The 18,686-nt window shown below is 54.9% G+C and overlaps 1 protein-coding gene across 2 annotated transcripts in view; it reads right to left on the reverse strand.

Moving 5' to 3' along the window:
• TUFT1 (tuftelin 1) overlaps positions 1–18,686 on the reverse strand; it is a 28,515-nt gene that overhangs the window by 3,181 nt on the left and 6,648 nt on the right. Inside the window, exons 2-10 of one of the 2 annotated variants that reach the window (XM_016126092.2) lie at positions 13,113–13,187; positions 12,638–12,739; positions 9,764–9,850; positions 9,114–9,203; positions 7,490–7,555; positions 5,690–5,803; positions 2,573–2,701; positions 2,006–2,100; positions 589–694 (exon numbers count right to left, since the gene is read on the reverse strand). In XM_016126092.2, the coding sequence (XP_015981578.2) occupies positions 589–694; positions 2,006–2,100; positions 2,573–2,701; positions 5,690–5,803; positions 7,490–7,555; positions 9,114–9,203; positions 9,764–9,850; positions 12,638–12,739; positions 13,113–13,187 (864 nt within the window). The remainder of the gene's footprint in view (positions 1–588; positions 695–2,005; positions 2,101–2,572; positions 2,702–5,689; positions 5,804–7,489; positions 7,556–9,113; positions 9,204–9,763; positions 9,851–12,637; positions 12,740–13,112; positions 13,188–18,686) is intronic. The other variant, XM_016126093.2, reaches the window with a different exon arrangement.

Raw genomic sequence — 18,686 nt, forward strand, 5'->3', positions numbered from 1 at the left:
CGCTTGTACCCTTTTCTGCAAAAGCCTCGTCTCAGTCACTATTAAACTGATGATCCCAGGTGAGGGGAACATCATCCTCATCATCCAAAATAATGGGTGATTCCAAAACCACCCTATTTGACTTTGGGAAATACTAGTTGTTTCTTCATTTAAGAAATATTTATTGAGCGCTTACTATATGACAGGCCCCGTTCTAGACAACGGGAAAATCCTAGCCCTCCTGGTGCTGAGATGCGGCTAAGATGCCCTCCCGCTTAGGGCGTCTTAAGTTCTCAGAACAATTCTGCAAATCGGTATATCCTGAGGATGCTGCCCTTAAGCTGGGGGGGGTGGAGGGGAGGAGGAAAACCTGCCTTTTCCTTCTTTTTCTCATTGGGAAAGGAGACGCAAATGACCAAAAATGTAGGAAAGGAAAGCAAATCCTAGTAACCAGTGGCCATAAACGTTTACGGGACACTTATGCGTCTAAGCCACAGTCCCAGGAGAAAGCAAAACGGCGGGCGGGCGTGACAAGGTGACGAGGGACAGGGCCGGCCTCTGGGGCCGGCCTCCGGGGCAGCCCGCAGCGGGGGACGCTGGCCCGCGCACCTGCTCTATCATTTGCCGCACTTTCCGCTGCTGGCTCTTAAGCATGTCGTCCAGGTGGTGGATCTTCTCCCGCAGCCTGGCCACCTCACTCTCCAGGTCCGCAGCCCTGAGGGAAAAGATCAGAGAGCTGAGACAAGGGGTCCGCCCGGCCCCACGGCGAGCCTTGGGCTCGGGGTTCCATCAGCTGGGATCCCCTCTGCCCGAGTCCCCGTCGGCCCTAAGGAGTGGGCGGGGACACCATAGGACGTCCCATCGGGAACATCACCAGAGATCACGTCTGAACAGGGGCACTGGGAAGGGATAAGTCCTTCTGGAAAGCTCCAGAGGGCAAAACTGGAGCCAGCACGTGGGCATTCCCAGGGGGCCGTTCTTCAGTAAACGCAGAGACGTCTCAGCGCTAACGCGGTCGGTAGTGGGCTGCCTCGTGTGTGAGGGGCTCCTCGCGCCCGGAAAGAATCAGGCGGGAGCGGCATCATGACACCAACCCCGTGGAGCTGGTGGCAGGGGTTTCACGTCAAGAGGGAGGTGGGATCTGAGGCCCCTTATGGCCTCGTCACCTAAGTCTGTCGCTAAGTCTTCTGATTCCGTTAAGATTCCCAAAGGTCAGCGGCAGGGGAAGGTGTCCTAGACCTCAGACTTCTGAAGACTTCGGTACCCAGCCCCTTCCGGTTCTGCCTGAGGAAGCAGACAGCTGCCAGCAGGTCCAACTCACACAGTGGAGATCAGACCCAACGTGCTGACGTTAAATTTGATTTACCATTCGAGATCTTATTTATTAATTGCCAACAGCATAAAGAATTTCCCAAGTCTTAAAAGTCCAGACTGGCCCGATCTTTACTCTAGGTTTCACGGGTCTGGGGCCTCCGATCCCCTCTGACTGGGGGGAATTTGCAAGGCCATCGAACCCCAGAGTGGAAAGGACCTCGGAGACGCCCGCTTTGCCACTGGACAGGCGGCTCTCGTGAGAGGAAGTTCCGCATCTCTTCAGGAAGCTGCGCGTTGTATTTTTCGGCAGCTTGGCTCGTGAGGCAGTTGCCCGATTTCGCCCTCACATAGTTGACAGTCAGCTGTTTTGGCGGGGGGGGGGGGCCCGTGGGGTGATAGTCCCCCACCCACGTCTGGGAAAACGACGGACGACAATAGGGAATCCTCTCCCGGCTCTCCCTTGACCTTGGCTCTCAGACCATAAAAGCCTTTTCTGGAGGTGATTGCTCCATGGAAAATGAGCTCCCCGGAGATGGCAGCCTCCCAAACGGCATCTCCCGGGAGGGCCCCGCCCTGAGCAGGCGCGGCGTGAGTCAGAGCTAGAAGATCTGACGCCAGCACCGGCTTCTCCCGCAGGTCCGGCCGCCCTGGGAGCCGCACGGCCCTCCCGCCCCTCCCTGCACCCCGGATTCATGGCGAACGGGGCCCTCACTTTTCCTGCTCTGCTCGGCAGTCAGCGCTCTGGCTCCGAAGCTCCTCCAGGGCCGTCTCCCCTTCCCTGACCTTCGCCAGTAAGGCCTGATGCTCCTGGAGGGGCCGGAGCAAAGAAAAGTGGGGGTGAGGCGACGGGGCCGGGGCTCCGCCCCTCCCCCAGGACGGCTGCCCGAGAGCAGCAGGCCAAGCTGGTTCGATGGGGCGCCGTCCCCCGGCAGGTACAGACACTTCCCGGCCTCACCCAGCTGCCTGGAGGGAGGGCCTGGTGCGGCACTGCCCGGCCCACCTGCCAGCCGCGGCAGCCAACCCCTCGGAACCGGGCTGAGCAGCTCCTGAAGAACTGTCTCCCACCCCGGTGAAGGGCGGCTGTCCCAGACGGGCTAACACGGAACCAGGCTCCCGTCTCGTCGGCGAGCGCTGAAGCCGAACGACAGCCAGGCTGAGGGGTGCTCGCAGGTATTTGCCAAAGGCAGCTTTTCTGGAGCCGCTCAGAAGAGGAGGGTCTGCACAGCCCGCCCCCGGGCACCCCGGCCCGGGAGCCTGCTCTCTGCGGGGCCGGCGTTACCGTCTGCATCTCCAGCAGGCGCCGCTGCAGCTCCCAGACCTCCGTCTCCCTCTGCCCGGCTCGGTCCTCCGCTCTCCGCAGGGCCGCGTGGCTCTGTTCTGCTTCTCTCTGGCACCGGCTCACTGTGGCCTAGGACGCAGGACGGGGCAGTGTGACGTGCGGGCAAAGAGCGCGGACGTGGACAACAGGCTAAGGAAAGACCCGGGAACCAGAAGCAGTGGCGGGGGAGGGGTGACTCTGATGGTCACTGTCCTGGAGCCCCTCGGGAGACTGGCCGAGTCGCTCCGCTTCCAGGGTCCACCGGCTCAGAGCTGATCGGGCTGCACTTCGGAGCGACGCCCAGAACCCACTTTCCTGCGGCGGCCCCCACCAGCTCGCACCCCACCCCCACCGCGACCCCCTTATCGCCCCAACCCCCCCCCCCCCGCATCCCCACCCACCGCGCGCCCCCCGGCGCTGCCCAAGCTCGACCCAACGCTGTGGCTTCCTGCTAACGCGAACCCCGAGAGCCCAGGGCGGGGGCGCTCCACGCGTCCGCCCCCCGACCCTCCCACCCCCGGCCGCCTGCACGCAAAGGCCAGGGCGACGAGGCGCCAGGGAGACCTCGTGGCGTTTCCCTGGGATCTGAGATGCCGGGCTCATCTGGAAAGGGCCGCGGCAGTTCAGAACGAAACAGCAGAGAGCAAGCCTCCCTCCCCGCCGCGCACGCTGCCGCCTCCGAAGCGTCTTCCTCATCGTCGGTCCTTCGGGTTTCGGCTTTGACACCCTTTCTTCCTGGGAGCCGCCCACGGAGGCCGCACGGCCCCTCCCTCTTAGAGCACAGAGCCGCGACCCCGAAGAAGACGGTCGCTTCGTGCTGGCGGCGGCACCCCGAGCTCAGCACAGCCCCCCAGCACAGTCACAGCCCGACAATACACACGCGGAACTGGCCTTCACCGAGGCCGCCCCTCTCCGCTCACGGCCGAGGCTCAGCTGACCTCTTTGGGGCGCACAAACAGCTGGACCACCATCCATCTCGATGCTTCCTGGTCTCCCCACACGGACCTCCCCACCCCACATACACACAATCAGCTACTAAAAGAGAACCCACGTGGCCTCTGGGAGCCTGACCAGCCCCGAGAGAACAGAACGGCAGCGGCCAGTCCATCCGGAGCCTCCCGAAGTCGGAGTCCGGGAGCAGAAAGCAGAGCGAGCTGCGCGCAGGCCGGCGTGTGCCGGGCGCCTCCACGCTGCGCACCGGCCCGGCCCGAGCACACTCGCTGCAAACCCGTCCTGACGGCGAGCGGCCAGTCACATGGGAGGCCCGTGCTCAGCGGCGGGCTGTCATCACGGTCGCTGATGACCCTGCCCTTCCCGCTCCCGGGTTCAGGAAGGTAGGCCAGAGAGTCTAATTTGTCAGGCCAGACTGAGAAAGCCTGGAAGGGGCTGGCCCCGCGGGCAGGAACCTGAGAACGAGGCCTCCGATTTCCGTACAGAGCGCGGCACCCAGGTCGAAACGTGCCTGGAGAACCGTAGGATCACAAGGGAACAAGAAGACGACACCCCCCTGCTGCAGCCGTTTCTGCAGCCCCGGCCGGCCCTGCCAGAAAGGAACCTCTTCGGCATGAGGGAGGGCGTGGGCCTTCCCCGGTCGTGGGACCAGGAGCACCTCCCACTGCAGGGGGCTGCTATGGACCTCAGGGGTGAGAGGCAGCCCCTTGTAAGAAACAATGGGCATGTGGCGACGCTGTCAGGGGCCTTCTAGCCTCGGGCTTCTGCTCGGGACACTTCTGCTCAAGCTAATAGCGCCCGCCGCCTGTGGCCAAAGCCATCCAACCCATCTCAACGCTTCTCAATGCAGAAATCTCTCTCCCAAATTCAGTCTGGCCAGTGCCACAGCCTCAACCTCCCCTTCCTCCTCCTCCGCTCCGAGGAAGCAGGGAACAGCTGGCCACCAAAGCGACACATCCCCAGCCCCATTACCCAAACTGCAGAATCGGAAACGGATGTGGCGAACCCCTCAGCGACTCCGTGCCGAGGCCACACTACCCTGAGCGTCCTCAGGCCAGAGCCTTCGGGAGACGAAAGCCTGCACGTTAGACTGATGACTGAGAAACACACAGGGCAGCTCGCGTTTCTAAAGGCCCTTAGAGTGATGACTCTACTTACCTCCATCACCTCCCTCAAGCCACACACAAAACTCGTGAGGGATACGTCACGACCACTTTCTGCAAAAATCGAAACTGATGCCCAGGGAGGTCGAATTCCTTGCTCAGACGACACTTCGACTACTCTAGAAGCCGCCGATCACTCTCGGTGCCCTGCGCCCTCCCCCTCGGACCCCCAGTCTCACGAGGGCGAGCTCGGGGCCGCCCTCCCCTTTCCGCGAGCTCCCGGCATGCCTGGGCAGGGAGGCCATGAGCCTCGCATTCCGAATTTATGACGTAAACACCTGCCATGTGGCTGAACACAGCAGGCTGAACCCAGCAGACAGCGGATGGTGAATCTCACACAGCGTAGTTAGGAAAACCAGCCAGGGTTTGCCCAGTGTACCTCAGGTGACACTCAAAGAATTTTCTGGAACGTATGGAAGACCTCAGGCACTTTTAATAGTGGAGGGCCTTCGCTGTCTACTTATAGATTTTTGTATCGTTTTCCTCTTCTATAATAATCTAGTATTACTTTTTTTTGTACAGAACAAATTGAGACATTTGTTCAAGATGGCAGAACTCAGTGCAGCAAAGCCAAAGCTGGATCTACGGTCCCCTGACCCCCGGGCACAGTTCTTTCTACAACCTCAGCTTCATCCGCGCGTCCGGTCCGCTCGACGGGCGCTGTGCCAGGCAACCTGCAGAGCCGGCCCTGCCCACGCGGTGCCTGGCGCCCCGAGCTCCTCGCCGTGGAACTCGGTGAGGTGACGCTGGCGTGACCCGCTCTGCCAGACCAGCTCCCGCTGCCCTTCGGCGGCGCGGAGGAGCGGGAGCCGCCCCCGGAACCACGGGCTGGCCTCGGACAAACACGCAGGAGAGGGACGAGCAGACAGGTAGGCAATGGCACGCGGCCGGCAGGACGTGAGGTCCTCGCCGGGAAAGCCCCGGGGCTCGTCCCGCCCGCATCTCCTGGCATCTCCCGGCTCACCTCGAAGGACACGCGATCTGACTGTTGCTGCCGCTCGGCCTCCTGCAGCTTGGCCAGCAAGTCCCTCACGGTCCTCCTCAAGCTCCCGGCATCTCCCTCTGCGTCGGGGTCCACCTGCAGGCAGAGCGGGCGAGGGGAGGTGAGGCCACATGTGTGTGACTTGGCCAGACAAGGTTCCCCCCGACACGCACTGCCCCGCCACGCGGGGGGAGGCGGCTCATCGGTTTCGCGGAGCCTCCCGCCCGGCCGCGCCCAGGGCTGAGTGGCATGCAGGGTCTCGCCCCCTTCGCCTCGGTCGCCAGCTCCCCGGGCGTCTGACGGGAAAGCCTGCCCTGCACGGTGGCAGCCGCGACACCCGTGAACCAGGGCACCCGGCTCTCGGCGGGGGGCGGGGGGGATGAGGTCTCGGTCCCTGCGCTGTCGCTGAGGCCCGTGGGCCTTCGTTTCTCTACCAGAGAAGCAGTCAGAAGATTCCTGACCGCACCCTGCCTTACGGGCCACTCAAAAACAACAACAACAACAACAACAAAAACGAGATAACATCCACTCGGGCTTGGAGCGCCTGAGAAGAGGCCGCCCAGAGGACACCGGTTGTCATTATGACTCGTTGCCGACAGCGCATGGGCCGAACGTGGCGACTCGGGGGAAGGGCACAATCCGGGCTGCGCGTCTGAAGCAGGTCCCCCCGTCCGTCCCCACAGCTCTGCCCGCGTGGCTGGGCAGGCGAGGACGGCCCGAGAGGCTCCCGGAGCAGCACTACGTGCTCCGTGCAGACGGTGTTCTCGGAAGGCTTTTTTTAACGACATGGAAAGTTTTCACGATACGGTACGAAGAGAAAGAAAGTCCACGGTGAAGACTAGAAGAGCCCGACCCGGAAGAATACCCGCCCGAACCGACAGGCGCAAGGAAACGCCGCGCACGGCATCGTCTCGATGGCATAAACACACATCTGCAGCCCAGGAAAGACGGAGGAGCTGCCGCCCCGCTGGGCTTCCTCTGGGAGGCTTACAACTGATGCTTCATAACGAGCAAACCTTATAGCACATAATCACGAGAAAAATAAAATGTCATTTTTTAAAAAGTGAAACCATGTTTGTTAGTCGTATGTCAATAAAACTAGGGGAAGGGAATTTAAAAAAAATAAAAAACAGTACAGCCATGGAAGGAAAAAGTCTGTTGTTATTCGAAAGTATGAGGTAGCTCTACAGGGACTAACATGGAAAGAAGGTTATAATATACTCGTCGGTTTAAATCAATCAAAAAGCTAGCCAGGAATTTATTTATCACAACCCTGTATTTATGAGAAGTATGTGTATATTATACACAAACGATTGTGCATTGTATATATCTAGATATGCTCGGGCACACATCCATGCGCTATTTAAATATGGCTGTCTGTGCAGGAAGACGCTCCAAAACACAGGTACTCATCCCTGGCTAAACAGTACAAGCACCTGAGCAGCTTTCCCAAGTCCTGACTCCAAGGCCACCGCCCGAGTAGGTTACATCCCCAGGGAAGACACACAGGCATTGGGCTCCTCAAGGCTCCAGAGGCCACGCCGGCGGGCGGCGAAGGCCGAGAAGCATCCACGCACTTTGATGTGGTCACGGGGGTTGCTTCCAAGGCTCAGACCAGAAAGGAGAACTTTGCGTGTGTCTCCATTGTTTGAGTTTTTACAGCAAGTGAGTCCTACTCTCACATTTAGTGAGGGAGAGAAAGTGATGAACAAAGGGGTCGGGGAGGGGACATCCTGGCGCCCGGCTAAGTGGCAGTCGCCGCGTGCGCTCTCGGGTACCTACCTCAGGCGGGCCACTGTACAGGGTCCAGGGGCTCGGACTAAAGCCATTGGGCTTTTCTAGCACCACCTGTTCAAAGAAGAGTAAAACCGGTTAAAAGAGTCCCGAGTAACCACCTTCAAAACATTATTCTCCTAAGAGCGCAAATCTTAAATGATAGATGATAGATAGATAGATAGATAGATAGATAGATAGACAGACAGACAGATATAGATAGGAGGTAAAGAGAGAAGGAGGAGGAAGAAGATGAAGGAAGGAAGGAAGGAAGGAAGGAAGGAAGGAAGGAAGGAAGGAAGGAAGGAAGGAAGGAAGGATGAGAGGGAGGGTGGGAGGAAAGGAGGAAGGGGCGCGGGGAAGACTCCAGATGCCCTGTGAGAAAGTGCGAAGGAAAAGAGTGGAGAACGCTGCCATCCTGAGAGGGAGCCGCCGGCCTCGGAGGGAGGCTGAGGAAGCGTCGGGCTGCACCCTCCCCTCCCTGGAGAAGAGCAGGCCTACTCCCTGCAGCCCAGGGAACGCAAGCAGCTGCCTGCCCCAAGCGAAGCGTTTGTCCCTTGCCCCGGGCATCCTGACAAGGTCTGACAGAGCCTCCGCCAGAAGGGGAAGCAGCATGCGCTGCCATTCTTTCCAATTATTCGTCACCTGACTGCTCGTTTCTGCAAACAAGGGGCCTAGGCTTTCGGCCAGGCTCCTCCGAGCACAGAGTGTTCTTTAGTCACCTGACAAAGCACCTCCCAGATGCGAGCTCAGGTACTGAAAGTCCTACCTTCAGCCACAGCAAAACGCATTAGGGCGAACCGGCCACGGGGCCAGGACGCGCCCACGCCGAAGGGGAACGTGGCTGGCACTAGCTGCTCGGTCGCCGTCCCCCTCGGGAGAAGGAAGATGGGGGACGCAGGAGCAGGACCACCCCACCCAAACCGAACGCGAGTGGAGGGGAGACAACTAGACTCTGAAGGAGGATGAGGGTGAAGTCACGGAAAAGACAGTTCTGCTCCCCTGAGGCCACTCCCGTCCACGAATTTTAGAAAAGCTGAAAGGCAGGATCCCAGGATTGTCCCTCCCACAAGGCTTTGCAATCGGTTCCGTCGGAAGAACGCTTATGGCGACCTTCCGCATCCCAGCCCGGCGCTGGGCGTGGGGTGCAGGGACGGGGGCGGACCCTAAGCTCCAGGATCTCCCCGTCCTGGGGTACAGGTGGCGGTAGACACAGACAAACAACAGACAAGGACCAAGACTTCGCATTTACACTACGGGGGTCACCCAGGTGGAGCAAGGTCAGCTTTATAAGTTTGGATTTGTAGGTGACTGCCTCATAAGAGCGCATTACCAGAAGATTGATCCCAGAATCCTTATAGATAAGAAGTTTTGCCTATAATATAATGATAATTTCATTTCATGTAAATCCAGTTATCGGACAGTGTTTTAGGAAGAGGTGAGCTTATACAGGGGCGGACAGGTGTACAGGGCGGTGACTCCGCCGGAGTGCCCTAACGAGGCCGCGAGCGCGCAGAGAAGCCCACACTGCCTGTCATCTCTCCCTTCCTGGCAGCGGTGTGAGACTCGGCACCCACCGGGTGACAGCCCCACCTGCTCAGCGGGGGCCTGCCCACGGACCGTTTCCTGTTACCTGTAACTCCTGTCTACGGTGAGGCTCTCCTGGATCTCGCTCGAGCTTGCTACTTATATCCTCCCGGAGCTTCTGCAAGCAGTTCCTGGCCTGGGGAGGGAGCGAGAAGCTTCAGCTTGTGGCCGAGGAAAGCGAGCGCACCAACTCGGACACCCTGCAGCGGTCCCAGCGTCCCAGGTCCCAGCGTCCCAGCCCGTGCTCCTAGGAGCCCGGCGCTGTTCGGGCACCGGCTGGGGGAGGGCAGGCCCGTGTGGAGTGGGGCCGCAGCCCCGTCCCCCCTGCACAAGCACCAAACCTCTGCTCTGAGGAGCTCGCACTCTAGCTGAGGAGACACACAACACTCAAGGCGAATAAGACGTGTAATTGGTCATATAGAGACAAGTGTCGGGATGGTTAGGAAAAGCTGCGGAAGTAAAGCCGGCAATTCTAGCTAGGATGGGTGGGGCCAGTGCTAGGCTCATGGTGTTTAGTGTTTGTTGATTAATGGGAGGGTCAGAAATGATATTTGACACTTGACAAATATCACTTGGGAGTTTTGAAAGGAGTAGAAAGAAGGGAGAAATAATCAAAACACACAAAAGAAGGGAAACCCAGAAGGTGAGATTTAGAGAAATGACGTAGGCCATTTCACAGGAGGAAGGCGTGCCCACCTCCTGGATGTACTGGACCTCACTCTTCAGCTGATTAATATTCTTCTCATGAATCATCTTGTCTCCAGACTTCCCCTTCAAGTACACCTAACATAAGGAAAAGAACACTGTTTAGGTGAGAAACCTCCCGTTAAATTCATTTCACGCAGGCCGCCTCACGCACCGCAGGTGGGTAATAAAACCCTTCTGGTTGGCAACTTGGTGATTCAGATTAGAAGACTTAAAACTATTTTTTACTCCTTGACCTGTCAAATCTACTTTTGAAAATTTATCCTAATAAAATAAAGAGAGCTAAACTGGCATAAATACACACACACGTATATATGTACATATATACAAATTCACGGAAAGGGGTCAACGGGGATTTTCACATTTTTCTCTGTATACCATGCTTGAATCTTTTACAATTTAGAAAACGTTTCTTTATCACTTGTGTTATAAAACACATACACAATTTTAAAACATGTATGTTTAGCAAACTATTGTTCATGGCTGCAAAAAACAAAAACAGACAAAATGTCCAATAATGAGGGATTTCTTAAATAAATATGGAATGTCTAGAATAGGCTACTATGCAGCCATGAGAATGCCAGATATTTACATTTATGGACACAGAAGATGTTATAAACTACCGTGGGGGCGAGGGGAAGCAAATAGTGGAATAAAGTGCATAGCACAACTTTATTTTTTGAAAAAATTCATATGAATATGAAAATGTCTGAGAAGATATTCAATAAAGTGTTAACGACGATTACATTCTTAGAGTTGCGGGGTAGTTTTACCTTCTTCAAGGTCGATGCCACAACTTTGAGCAAGAAAAAGAAATTAAAAGCATCTAGATCGCAAAGGAAGAGATAAAATTATCTCTATTTGCAGCTGACATGATCACGTATACAGGATATCCCAAAAAATCCACTAGAAAAAAGTTTTAGAGCGAATAAAGGAATTCAGCAAAGCTATCGAATATAAGATCAATATACAAAAATAAAAAATACATTGTGGTTTTATCTCTATATACTAGCACAGAACAATCTAAAATGAAATTAAGAAAACAGTTCAATTTATAATATCAACAAAAAGAAAAAAATACTTAGAAATTAATTTAAGAAATTTCAAGAATTGTATTCTGAAAATTACAGGACACTATTAAAGGAAATTGCAATCGGAAAAGAAACGGAAAGAAAGAAATGCAAAGGACCCAGAACAACTAAAACAATCTCGAGAAAGAACGAAATTACTACAAAGCTACAGAAATCAAGACGGGGGGACCAGCAGAAGAACAGACCTGCGGATCAACGGGATACAACTGAGAGCCCAGAAATAATCATAATACAATAAAAACTCACTCGACTGAGCTTCGACAAGGATGCTAAGGCAATTTAATGAGGAAAGAACAGCCTTTGTAACAATGTTGGTAAAGCAGATATCCACGTGCAAAGGAATGAAGCTGGACCTACTCCTCACACTGTGCAAAAAATTAACCCCACGCGGATCATAGGCCTATTTCTAAGAACTAAAACGATAACTCTTTGAAGAAAATGTACAAATAAATCTCTGTGGAATCGGGTTAGGCAAAATCTTCTTAGATACAACATCCGAAGCACAAGTGAGAAGAGAAAAAATATATATTGCATTTCATCACGTTAAAAACTTTTGTTTCGAAGTCCATCATCAAGAAATTGTTAAAAAAAAAAAAACAGAATGGGGAAAAAAGTTTTTAAAATTTGCAAATCATGTCTCTGATAAGGGTCTAGTATTCAGAATATATAAAGAATACTTACATCTCAACAATTAAAAAACAACTGAATTTTTAAATGGGCAAAAAAAAATGAAAACGTATCATGCAAACGGACAACAAGCATAGGAAAAGACGTCATGAGGGAAACGGAAATTAAAACCACAATAAGATACCACTTCATAACCACTAGCGTGGCAATAATCAGAAAAGACAGATAATAACAAACGTGGGTAAGGATGTGGAGAAACTGGAATCCTTGTTCATTGCTGGTGGGAATGCGAATGGAGCAGATGCTTTGGGAAAAAGGCTGGCAGTTCCTCAAAATAATAAATATAGAGTTACCACACGACCTAGTAATTCCACTTCTAGGTATAGACCAAGAGAGCTAAAAACGTGTTCACACAAAAATTTGTACATGAATATTTGCAGCAGTGTTAGTCATAACAGCTAGAAAGTGGAAACGACCCAAATGTCCGTCACTTGAATGGGTAACAAACTATGACACAGCCATCAAGGGACTATTACTCAGCCATCAAAAGGAAGAAGTCCTGGCACGTTACGACACGGCTGAACCTTGGAAACATTATGCTAAGTAAAAGGAGTCGGGCACGAAGGCCCACATGTTCGACGACTCTGCTTCTGTGGAACATGGGGAAGAGGCGAATGCACAGAGACCGCAGCTCGGTGACGGCTCGGAGCTGGAAGGAGCCACTGGAAACGTTCTGGAAGGAACAGTGGCGACGGCTGCTCAACCGCGGCTACACTGAAAACCACTGAACGGCACATTGTAACGGAGTCGACTGTAGGGTATGTGAATCACATCTCAAAAAGCTGGGCTTTTTTTTTTTTAAAGGAATAAGAAAAATTATTTTAATTTTTACAAATATGTTCCACAAACACACCTCTCATCTGTCTGTACGCACTTCAGCACCCAAACACAGACAGCGGGGAGGCACGTGAAAAGGCCGTCCCCTCGTCCCCACCCCCGGGGCCGGCAGGCACCTGCATCCGTGGGACCCTCCGGGAGACGGCCAGGGGCTGGTGTGGCAGGTCTGGTTCTTCCCAGGGGAACCACAAGCTCCCCGCTCCCTCCCTCGTGCCTGAGGCGGGAAGGGCGGAGGCGACCTGGGCCTTACCTTGATGATCTCCTCGTGTCCGTCGTTGGACTCCACCAGCTCCGAGGCCAGAGCGTGACTGGTTGAGCAGCCGGACACCACGGCGTAGGTCTTCCTGCCCGCCTGAGAGAGAGGGAGAGAGAGCAAGCAGCTCAGAAGTCATGGCAAGCCAAAGACGTCTGCCCTCGCCAGTGCAGAAGACCTGCTCCTCAAAAGCCTCGAAGGGTCCCCCTCCAAACGAGTCATCTCGGAACCTCTACCAGGAGCCGCGCGGCAGCAAGAACACGGACGAGGAAAGTCGGGAGGAACGGCGCGTTAGTTTTCATCTGAGCGGGGGCCCCCCACCCCCAAAGCAGCGCACGACGCGGAGGCCAGCTGGGTGTGTGTGACAGAACTGCTCCGAGGTGGCCCCAGACGGCACTGGGAGGATGGGGCAGCGGCGGGGAGGGGGAGCTGGCGGAGGGCAGGAGCCGCAGCCCACCAGGCACCTCCGTACCTTCTGGGCTATGTGTTCAAGTTCATCTGCTGTCAGTTCCCTCTGGAGGGCCAGTCTGAGAATGTCCGTGCTGCCCTGATGGTGACGACAGCAAAGACAGCCCCTTACCTCGAGTCTGCGATGCGCAGGGGCGCGCCTTCGCCGGCCCCGGGGGGCGGGCCTCACTGTCGCCCTTTCACAGACGAGACACGCCGAGGTCTGGAAAGGTGACGCCGGCTTGACCGAGACCGGGTCACTCCTGGGTGCCAGGGGGTCTCTGACGGTGCTCTGTACACCGCAGCAGAGAACACCCCGCACACGGCTCCCTGCGGCTCAGCAGGGCGGCCCTGGGCCTCCGGTTATAGGAAGCCCACTGTGTGGACTCCCCTCCCCCCAACCTGGACGAGGGCCTCCCTGGATCCATCAGCCCCAGCCCGGGAGTTCTGCGCCAGACGGCCAACCAGGAAGTTATTGACGCGCTTTACAAAACTAGGATATCTTTCCTGAACCAAACTAGAGGAAGGTGCCTGGGCTCAAATCCTATTTCCATGAGCCACATGGAAATTATCCAGATGAAAGCAGGCAAGACAATAGGTGTTTATCTAGAGATCAGCCTAGTTTCAAAGAAAGGAGGCTTTATTCATAACCCAGAGAAGGTTTAGGAAACGCACGGTGGTCTACGGCCACGAACGTGCCCGATCCCGACTCATCTTGGAAGCTGAGCAGGGTCGGGCCTGGTTAGTACCCGGATGGGAGACCACCTAGGAGGACCAGGTGCTCTAGGCATTAACAAACAAACAAACAACATCGTGGGGAAAGTTGAAAACCTGAGGGGAAAATCCGAAAACCGCGGTCAGAGGGGACATGGGGGGATGGATCTGGGGACATAATAAAGCCTGGACGGGGTCGGTGAGGCAGAATGGACCACACCCTGCCAGTGACCCTGTTACGCGTCGCTGTGGATGAGGCGCGTGGCCACTCTGGGCCTCTGGCTCCCACCAGGGGAAACCAGAGGTGGGACTGAGCGTCTCCGAGGACCCCCCGGCTCCGATGCCATGACGGCGGGAGAGAGGAGTATACGCCTCTCCGGCCAGTGAAGAGAAGATGGGCGCTAAGGCACCCATGGACGAGAGGGACCTGGAGGCCATCCGGTCACCCCCTGCCTCGAGGTCAGAAGTATCAATGCCATCTTACCCTTAACAGATTTTAAGGAATGCTCTTAACCTGCCACCTGTCTGCTGGAGGGAAGGGAGGAAGAAAGGGTAGGCTCTGCCCGGGGAGTTGGGAGAAGCTTCTAGCAGGCAACGGCCCTTCCTTCTGACACAAGAAATGGCAACGCGGAGAGGAAATCGGTCTCTGCAGTCAAACATTTAACTCCCAGAGTCCCCTCTGTAGGGTGCGACTGCTACCATCCCCCGAAGAGGGGGGTGCCCGAATATCAGCCTCCTCCCACTTCTCGGAATGAACCCGAACTTAGGAAAGCTGGAAGGTGCTCCCCCGTGACCCTTCTGCCTTCTCAATTCTGGCAAGGTCGCTGGTTTTACGAAAAACACTTCAACTCCTACCAAATAAAAGCCAGATCCTCAGCACGGTGTGTAAGGCTCTCTGCGGTCTGGGTCAGCTTACCTCTCGCTCTGGCCACCACCGCCCCCGCGACCCCTACATCGCCCCCACCCCCGCCTTCCCACTTCGGGGACTCTGTGCTCACCACTTCCTTTGTTTTAAGTCTCCTTTTCCCCAGTTTTCACCTGGGCATTTGCCGGTCCCTCACCGGTGCACATTCGAACCCCACGCCTTCCACGCTGCGTGCCTGCTCCCCGTGGGAAATGGTCGCCCACGCCCCTCCCGGAGCTCGCCTGGCAGGGGGCCCCCTGTGGCACCTGCCTCCCAGCTATCTGTGTCCCATGAGAAACTGCCACTCCTGTTAACTCCCTGTCGGTGCCCCGAACCCACAATTATAGTTGAAGACTTCAAAACCCATCTCTCAACAATTGATTGAGGAACTAGACAAAAAAACGAGCAAGGCTCTATGAGAGCTCAACACCACCGCCAAGGCACAAGATCTAATCGACGTTTCTAGAACACCCCACCCAACGACAGCAGAATACACATTCTTTTCATCTACCTATGGACCGGATACTAAGATAAGCCATATCTGGGCCATAAAACAAACCGACGAATTTCAAAGCATTGAGCTCAGGCAGGGTATGTTCACTGACCACAATGGAATCAAAACAGAAATGAGCAACAGAGTGTGGAGGGCAGGTACTGACCGCAAGGGGACCCCCGGGGTCCCTGCGGGGCTGGCGGGGATCTGGTGCTTGACCTAGGTGCTGACCAGAGGAGTATGTCTAGTTTGTGAAAACTACCTGACTGTACGTGGATATGGTTTGTTGTATGTATGTTGTTGTTAAGTAGACTTTTTTTTTTAAAGCAAGCAAGAATTAAGAATGCCTTATCACGGCATTAAAGTCCCCTTACGGGCAGACCTACCACTGTCTACACCACATGACTTGACTCCCACCAGTACCCTACCTGCACCCTGCACTCTCTCTAACCACCTCGGGCTCCCCCGGCCCAGCCGCAGGAAGGCATCTGGATTGAAGCGCCTCCACTCCTGTGGGGCGGCCTCCTAAAGTGCCGTGTGCTCCCGCCTCCCCGCAGGTGAGCTCGTTGTTCTGGCCTCCCTGGCCTCCCTGGCCTCCTTGCAGAATTCCCTGAGGGCCCGCACCCTGCATTCCGCAGCTGGACCCTGCCCTGGCACCTGCGGGACCCCGCGTGTCCTACGCTGTGACACCGGCCCCGTTCCTTCGTTAACTACACATCCCTTCATCTCCCCCAGTAAAATCATCAGGTCCTTGAAGACGTGGAGAGTTTATTTAGCACAGTGCCTGGCCTAGAGCAGGTACTTGAAAAACGCGTTGCATGAATTCCAGGGATTTCCCCCAAATTCCCTTTCTTTTGAGAACTCGGATTCCTCAGGCAAGAGCGGCAGCATGGAACAGTGGGAAAAGCAGACATGAAAACGGGAAAATGAGGAGAAACAATGAGCGGAGGCTAAGAAAGGCAGCTGGGAGAAGGAGGATGAGCGGCCGGGGGCTGTGCGAGACGCGCGATCTCATCTATAATCAAGAAAATCCAAGTTCAAACAACAACGAGTGATCGCTTTGGGAGGAATTTCGTTAAACTTACAGATTTAAGAAGTGTACGAATAGGACAGATGAGCACAGCAGCGTTGCACGCAATGGCAAAACACTGGAAACAACCCAGGTGGTCCGCCGACAAGAAAACGCACGAATAGACTCTGGCGTGTTGGCACAACGCACTCGGCGGCGAGAATAAGCGACCGACAGCCACATGCACCGACACGAACGACTCTCGAAATCCGAGAGAAGTGACAAAGTCGGAGGAGGCCAGGCATATGAAGTTCTAAGCAACACATCACTTGGGCATATAGTAAAAGCAGAACAAAAAGCAAAGAAATAAACACAACTTTGAGGTCAGCGCTCTTCCGGGGAGGAAGCGGAGGGTTAGATTCCCGGAGCACCCCTGGGTGAGGCTTCTAAAGTACTGGCAAGGTTCCGCCCCTTAAACTGGGTATTCAGTTCACGGGGTCCATTCTACTGCCATGCTTAAAACTCCCCACATGCACAAGCCTCTTTCTCGCTTCTCAGTAAAGCAATTGGCGTTTCTTCACGTGAATCCTGCAGAAATACATTTTTAGACTAACCGAATGGCAAATAGTAAAGATGCCGATCATATCTAGGCTTGGCGAAGATCAAGGGGAAAAGACTATTTCATCCGCTGGTGGAGAGACTCTAAGTTTGCAAAAGTATTTGTGGAAGTTACTTTAGCAATATTAATAAAAAGAATTTGCGTGTTTTATAAACCCTTTGACCCAGTAATTTCACTTTTAGGAAGACACTCCAAGGAAACCCATCCACATTGGTCTAAAGATATATGCGCAAAACTGTTGACTGCAGCACCGTTTACAGTCGTTAAAAACTGGAGACAGCATGAATATTCTCTAGCGAGTGACTGAGTGAACAAAGCAGTGTGGCAATATCTATAGATGAAATACTCCACTGCCGATGAGCAAACCTCCACGATCCGACAGGAAAAGATCTCCAAGATACATCAAGTAAGAACAAGTAAGTCACAAACTAATTCTGAAATATGACGTCTCGTTTAAGCATACACACTTAAGATTCCTTTTCATCGTCTTGGAACTGCCAAGTCCCATATGTATAGCAATCACTACGTGCTGAGCACCCTCCCACCACCATCACCGGCCCTGTTCTAAGCACTTTGCATAGCAGCTCAAGTACCCCTCGCGACAATACCACGTGGTCGGTATTGTCACCAACATCCTCACTCCATAGATGAGAAAACTGGAGCACGGAAGGTAAGTATCTTGCCCAAGGTCATAAAACCAGGAAGGAGCAGAGCCCAGAGTCGAAGCCAGCCCCGGTGGCTCCAAGAGTCTGTGTCCCTAACCATGAGGCCACATGGCATCTCCGAAAGCAAGCGCATAGAGAAAGCACTGAGTAAAAAAGAGAGAGAGAGAAAGAGAGGGAGGGAGAGAGAGAGGGAGGGAGGGAGGGAGGGAGGAAGGAAGGAAGGAAGGAAGGAAGGAAGGAAGGAAGGAAGGAAGAGAAAAAACGCGCTCTCCACTAGAGAAGGGCGGGGGAAGGAAGGGGTCTTCATTCCATATACTGCGACAGTGTTTTAAACTTGAGCAAAGAAAACACATTTGTGCAACACTCCTATAATTAAGTATACAAATGGATGGGAAGAAAAAGTACTAAACTCGGAGTGAGAGGTGGGCTCTGAGTAGGACGGACCGCCAGCCACCCCGAGCGCATCGCTGGATCTGTCCGGCCTCTGCCTCCGGCCTCAGGACCGGGGAGGACGACACGGCCCCGCCCTGGCAGGCGGCACACGTGTGGGAACAGTGTGAAAGTGCTTTGCAAACCATAAATCACAGCGCGACTTTCCCAAGGAGCTCCAGAAAGGCTGCAGGGGAGGAGGGCGGCCCAGACGGCCCGTCTACGTGGAGCCTGTGAATACAGCCGCAGTTCCCTCTGGCACCTCCTCCTCCAGAACCAGAGAATCCAGTCTGCGAGGTCACCGGCCACACCCCACAATCCCAACCCAGGGCCGGTGCCGGAAACCGGCCCCCCCATCCCCCCCCCCCCCCCCCGCTTAGTGCCGCTGGTTGTTTTCTGGAGCTGCAGGTCTCAGGGCTGTAAGTGGGCTCCAGGGGTACCCCCAAATGTCTAGCATGGTGGTCCCCACTGGGGACTCCCTGAAATGAGAGATGCAATGTGGAGCCTTCTTCTCCAGGGAAAAAAGCTAATCACAAGGTAAGCAGTCTCCAGCCCCATAAACAGTCTTGGGAAGCCCAGCCACCTCCAAATTACACAGGCAGCCTCTCCACTCTGTTCAAACAAATCTCCGCCGTGACTCACTCCTCGGAGCGGGGACGGGGGATAAACACATAGCTGAGGGGTTAGAGATCGAGATGCTCAGAAGAGGCGATAGGGAGATGAGCAGGGCCCGTCTCAGGGGAAGCCGCAGTCTCCCCACCTCCTG

Source organism: Rousettus aegyptiacus, unplaced genomic scaffold, assembly GCF_014176215.1.
Source record: "Rousettus aegyptiacus isolate mRouAeg1 unplaced genomic scaffold, mRouAeg1.p scaffold_m13_p_17, whole genome shotgun sequence".
NCBI classification, from domain to species: Eukaryota; Metazoa; Chordata; class Mammalia; order Chiroptera; family Pteropodidae; genus Rousettus; species Rousettus aegyptiacus.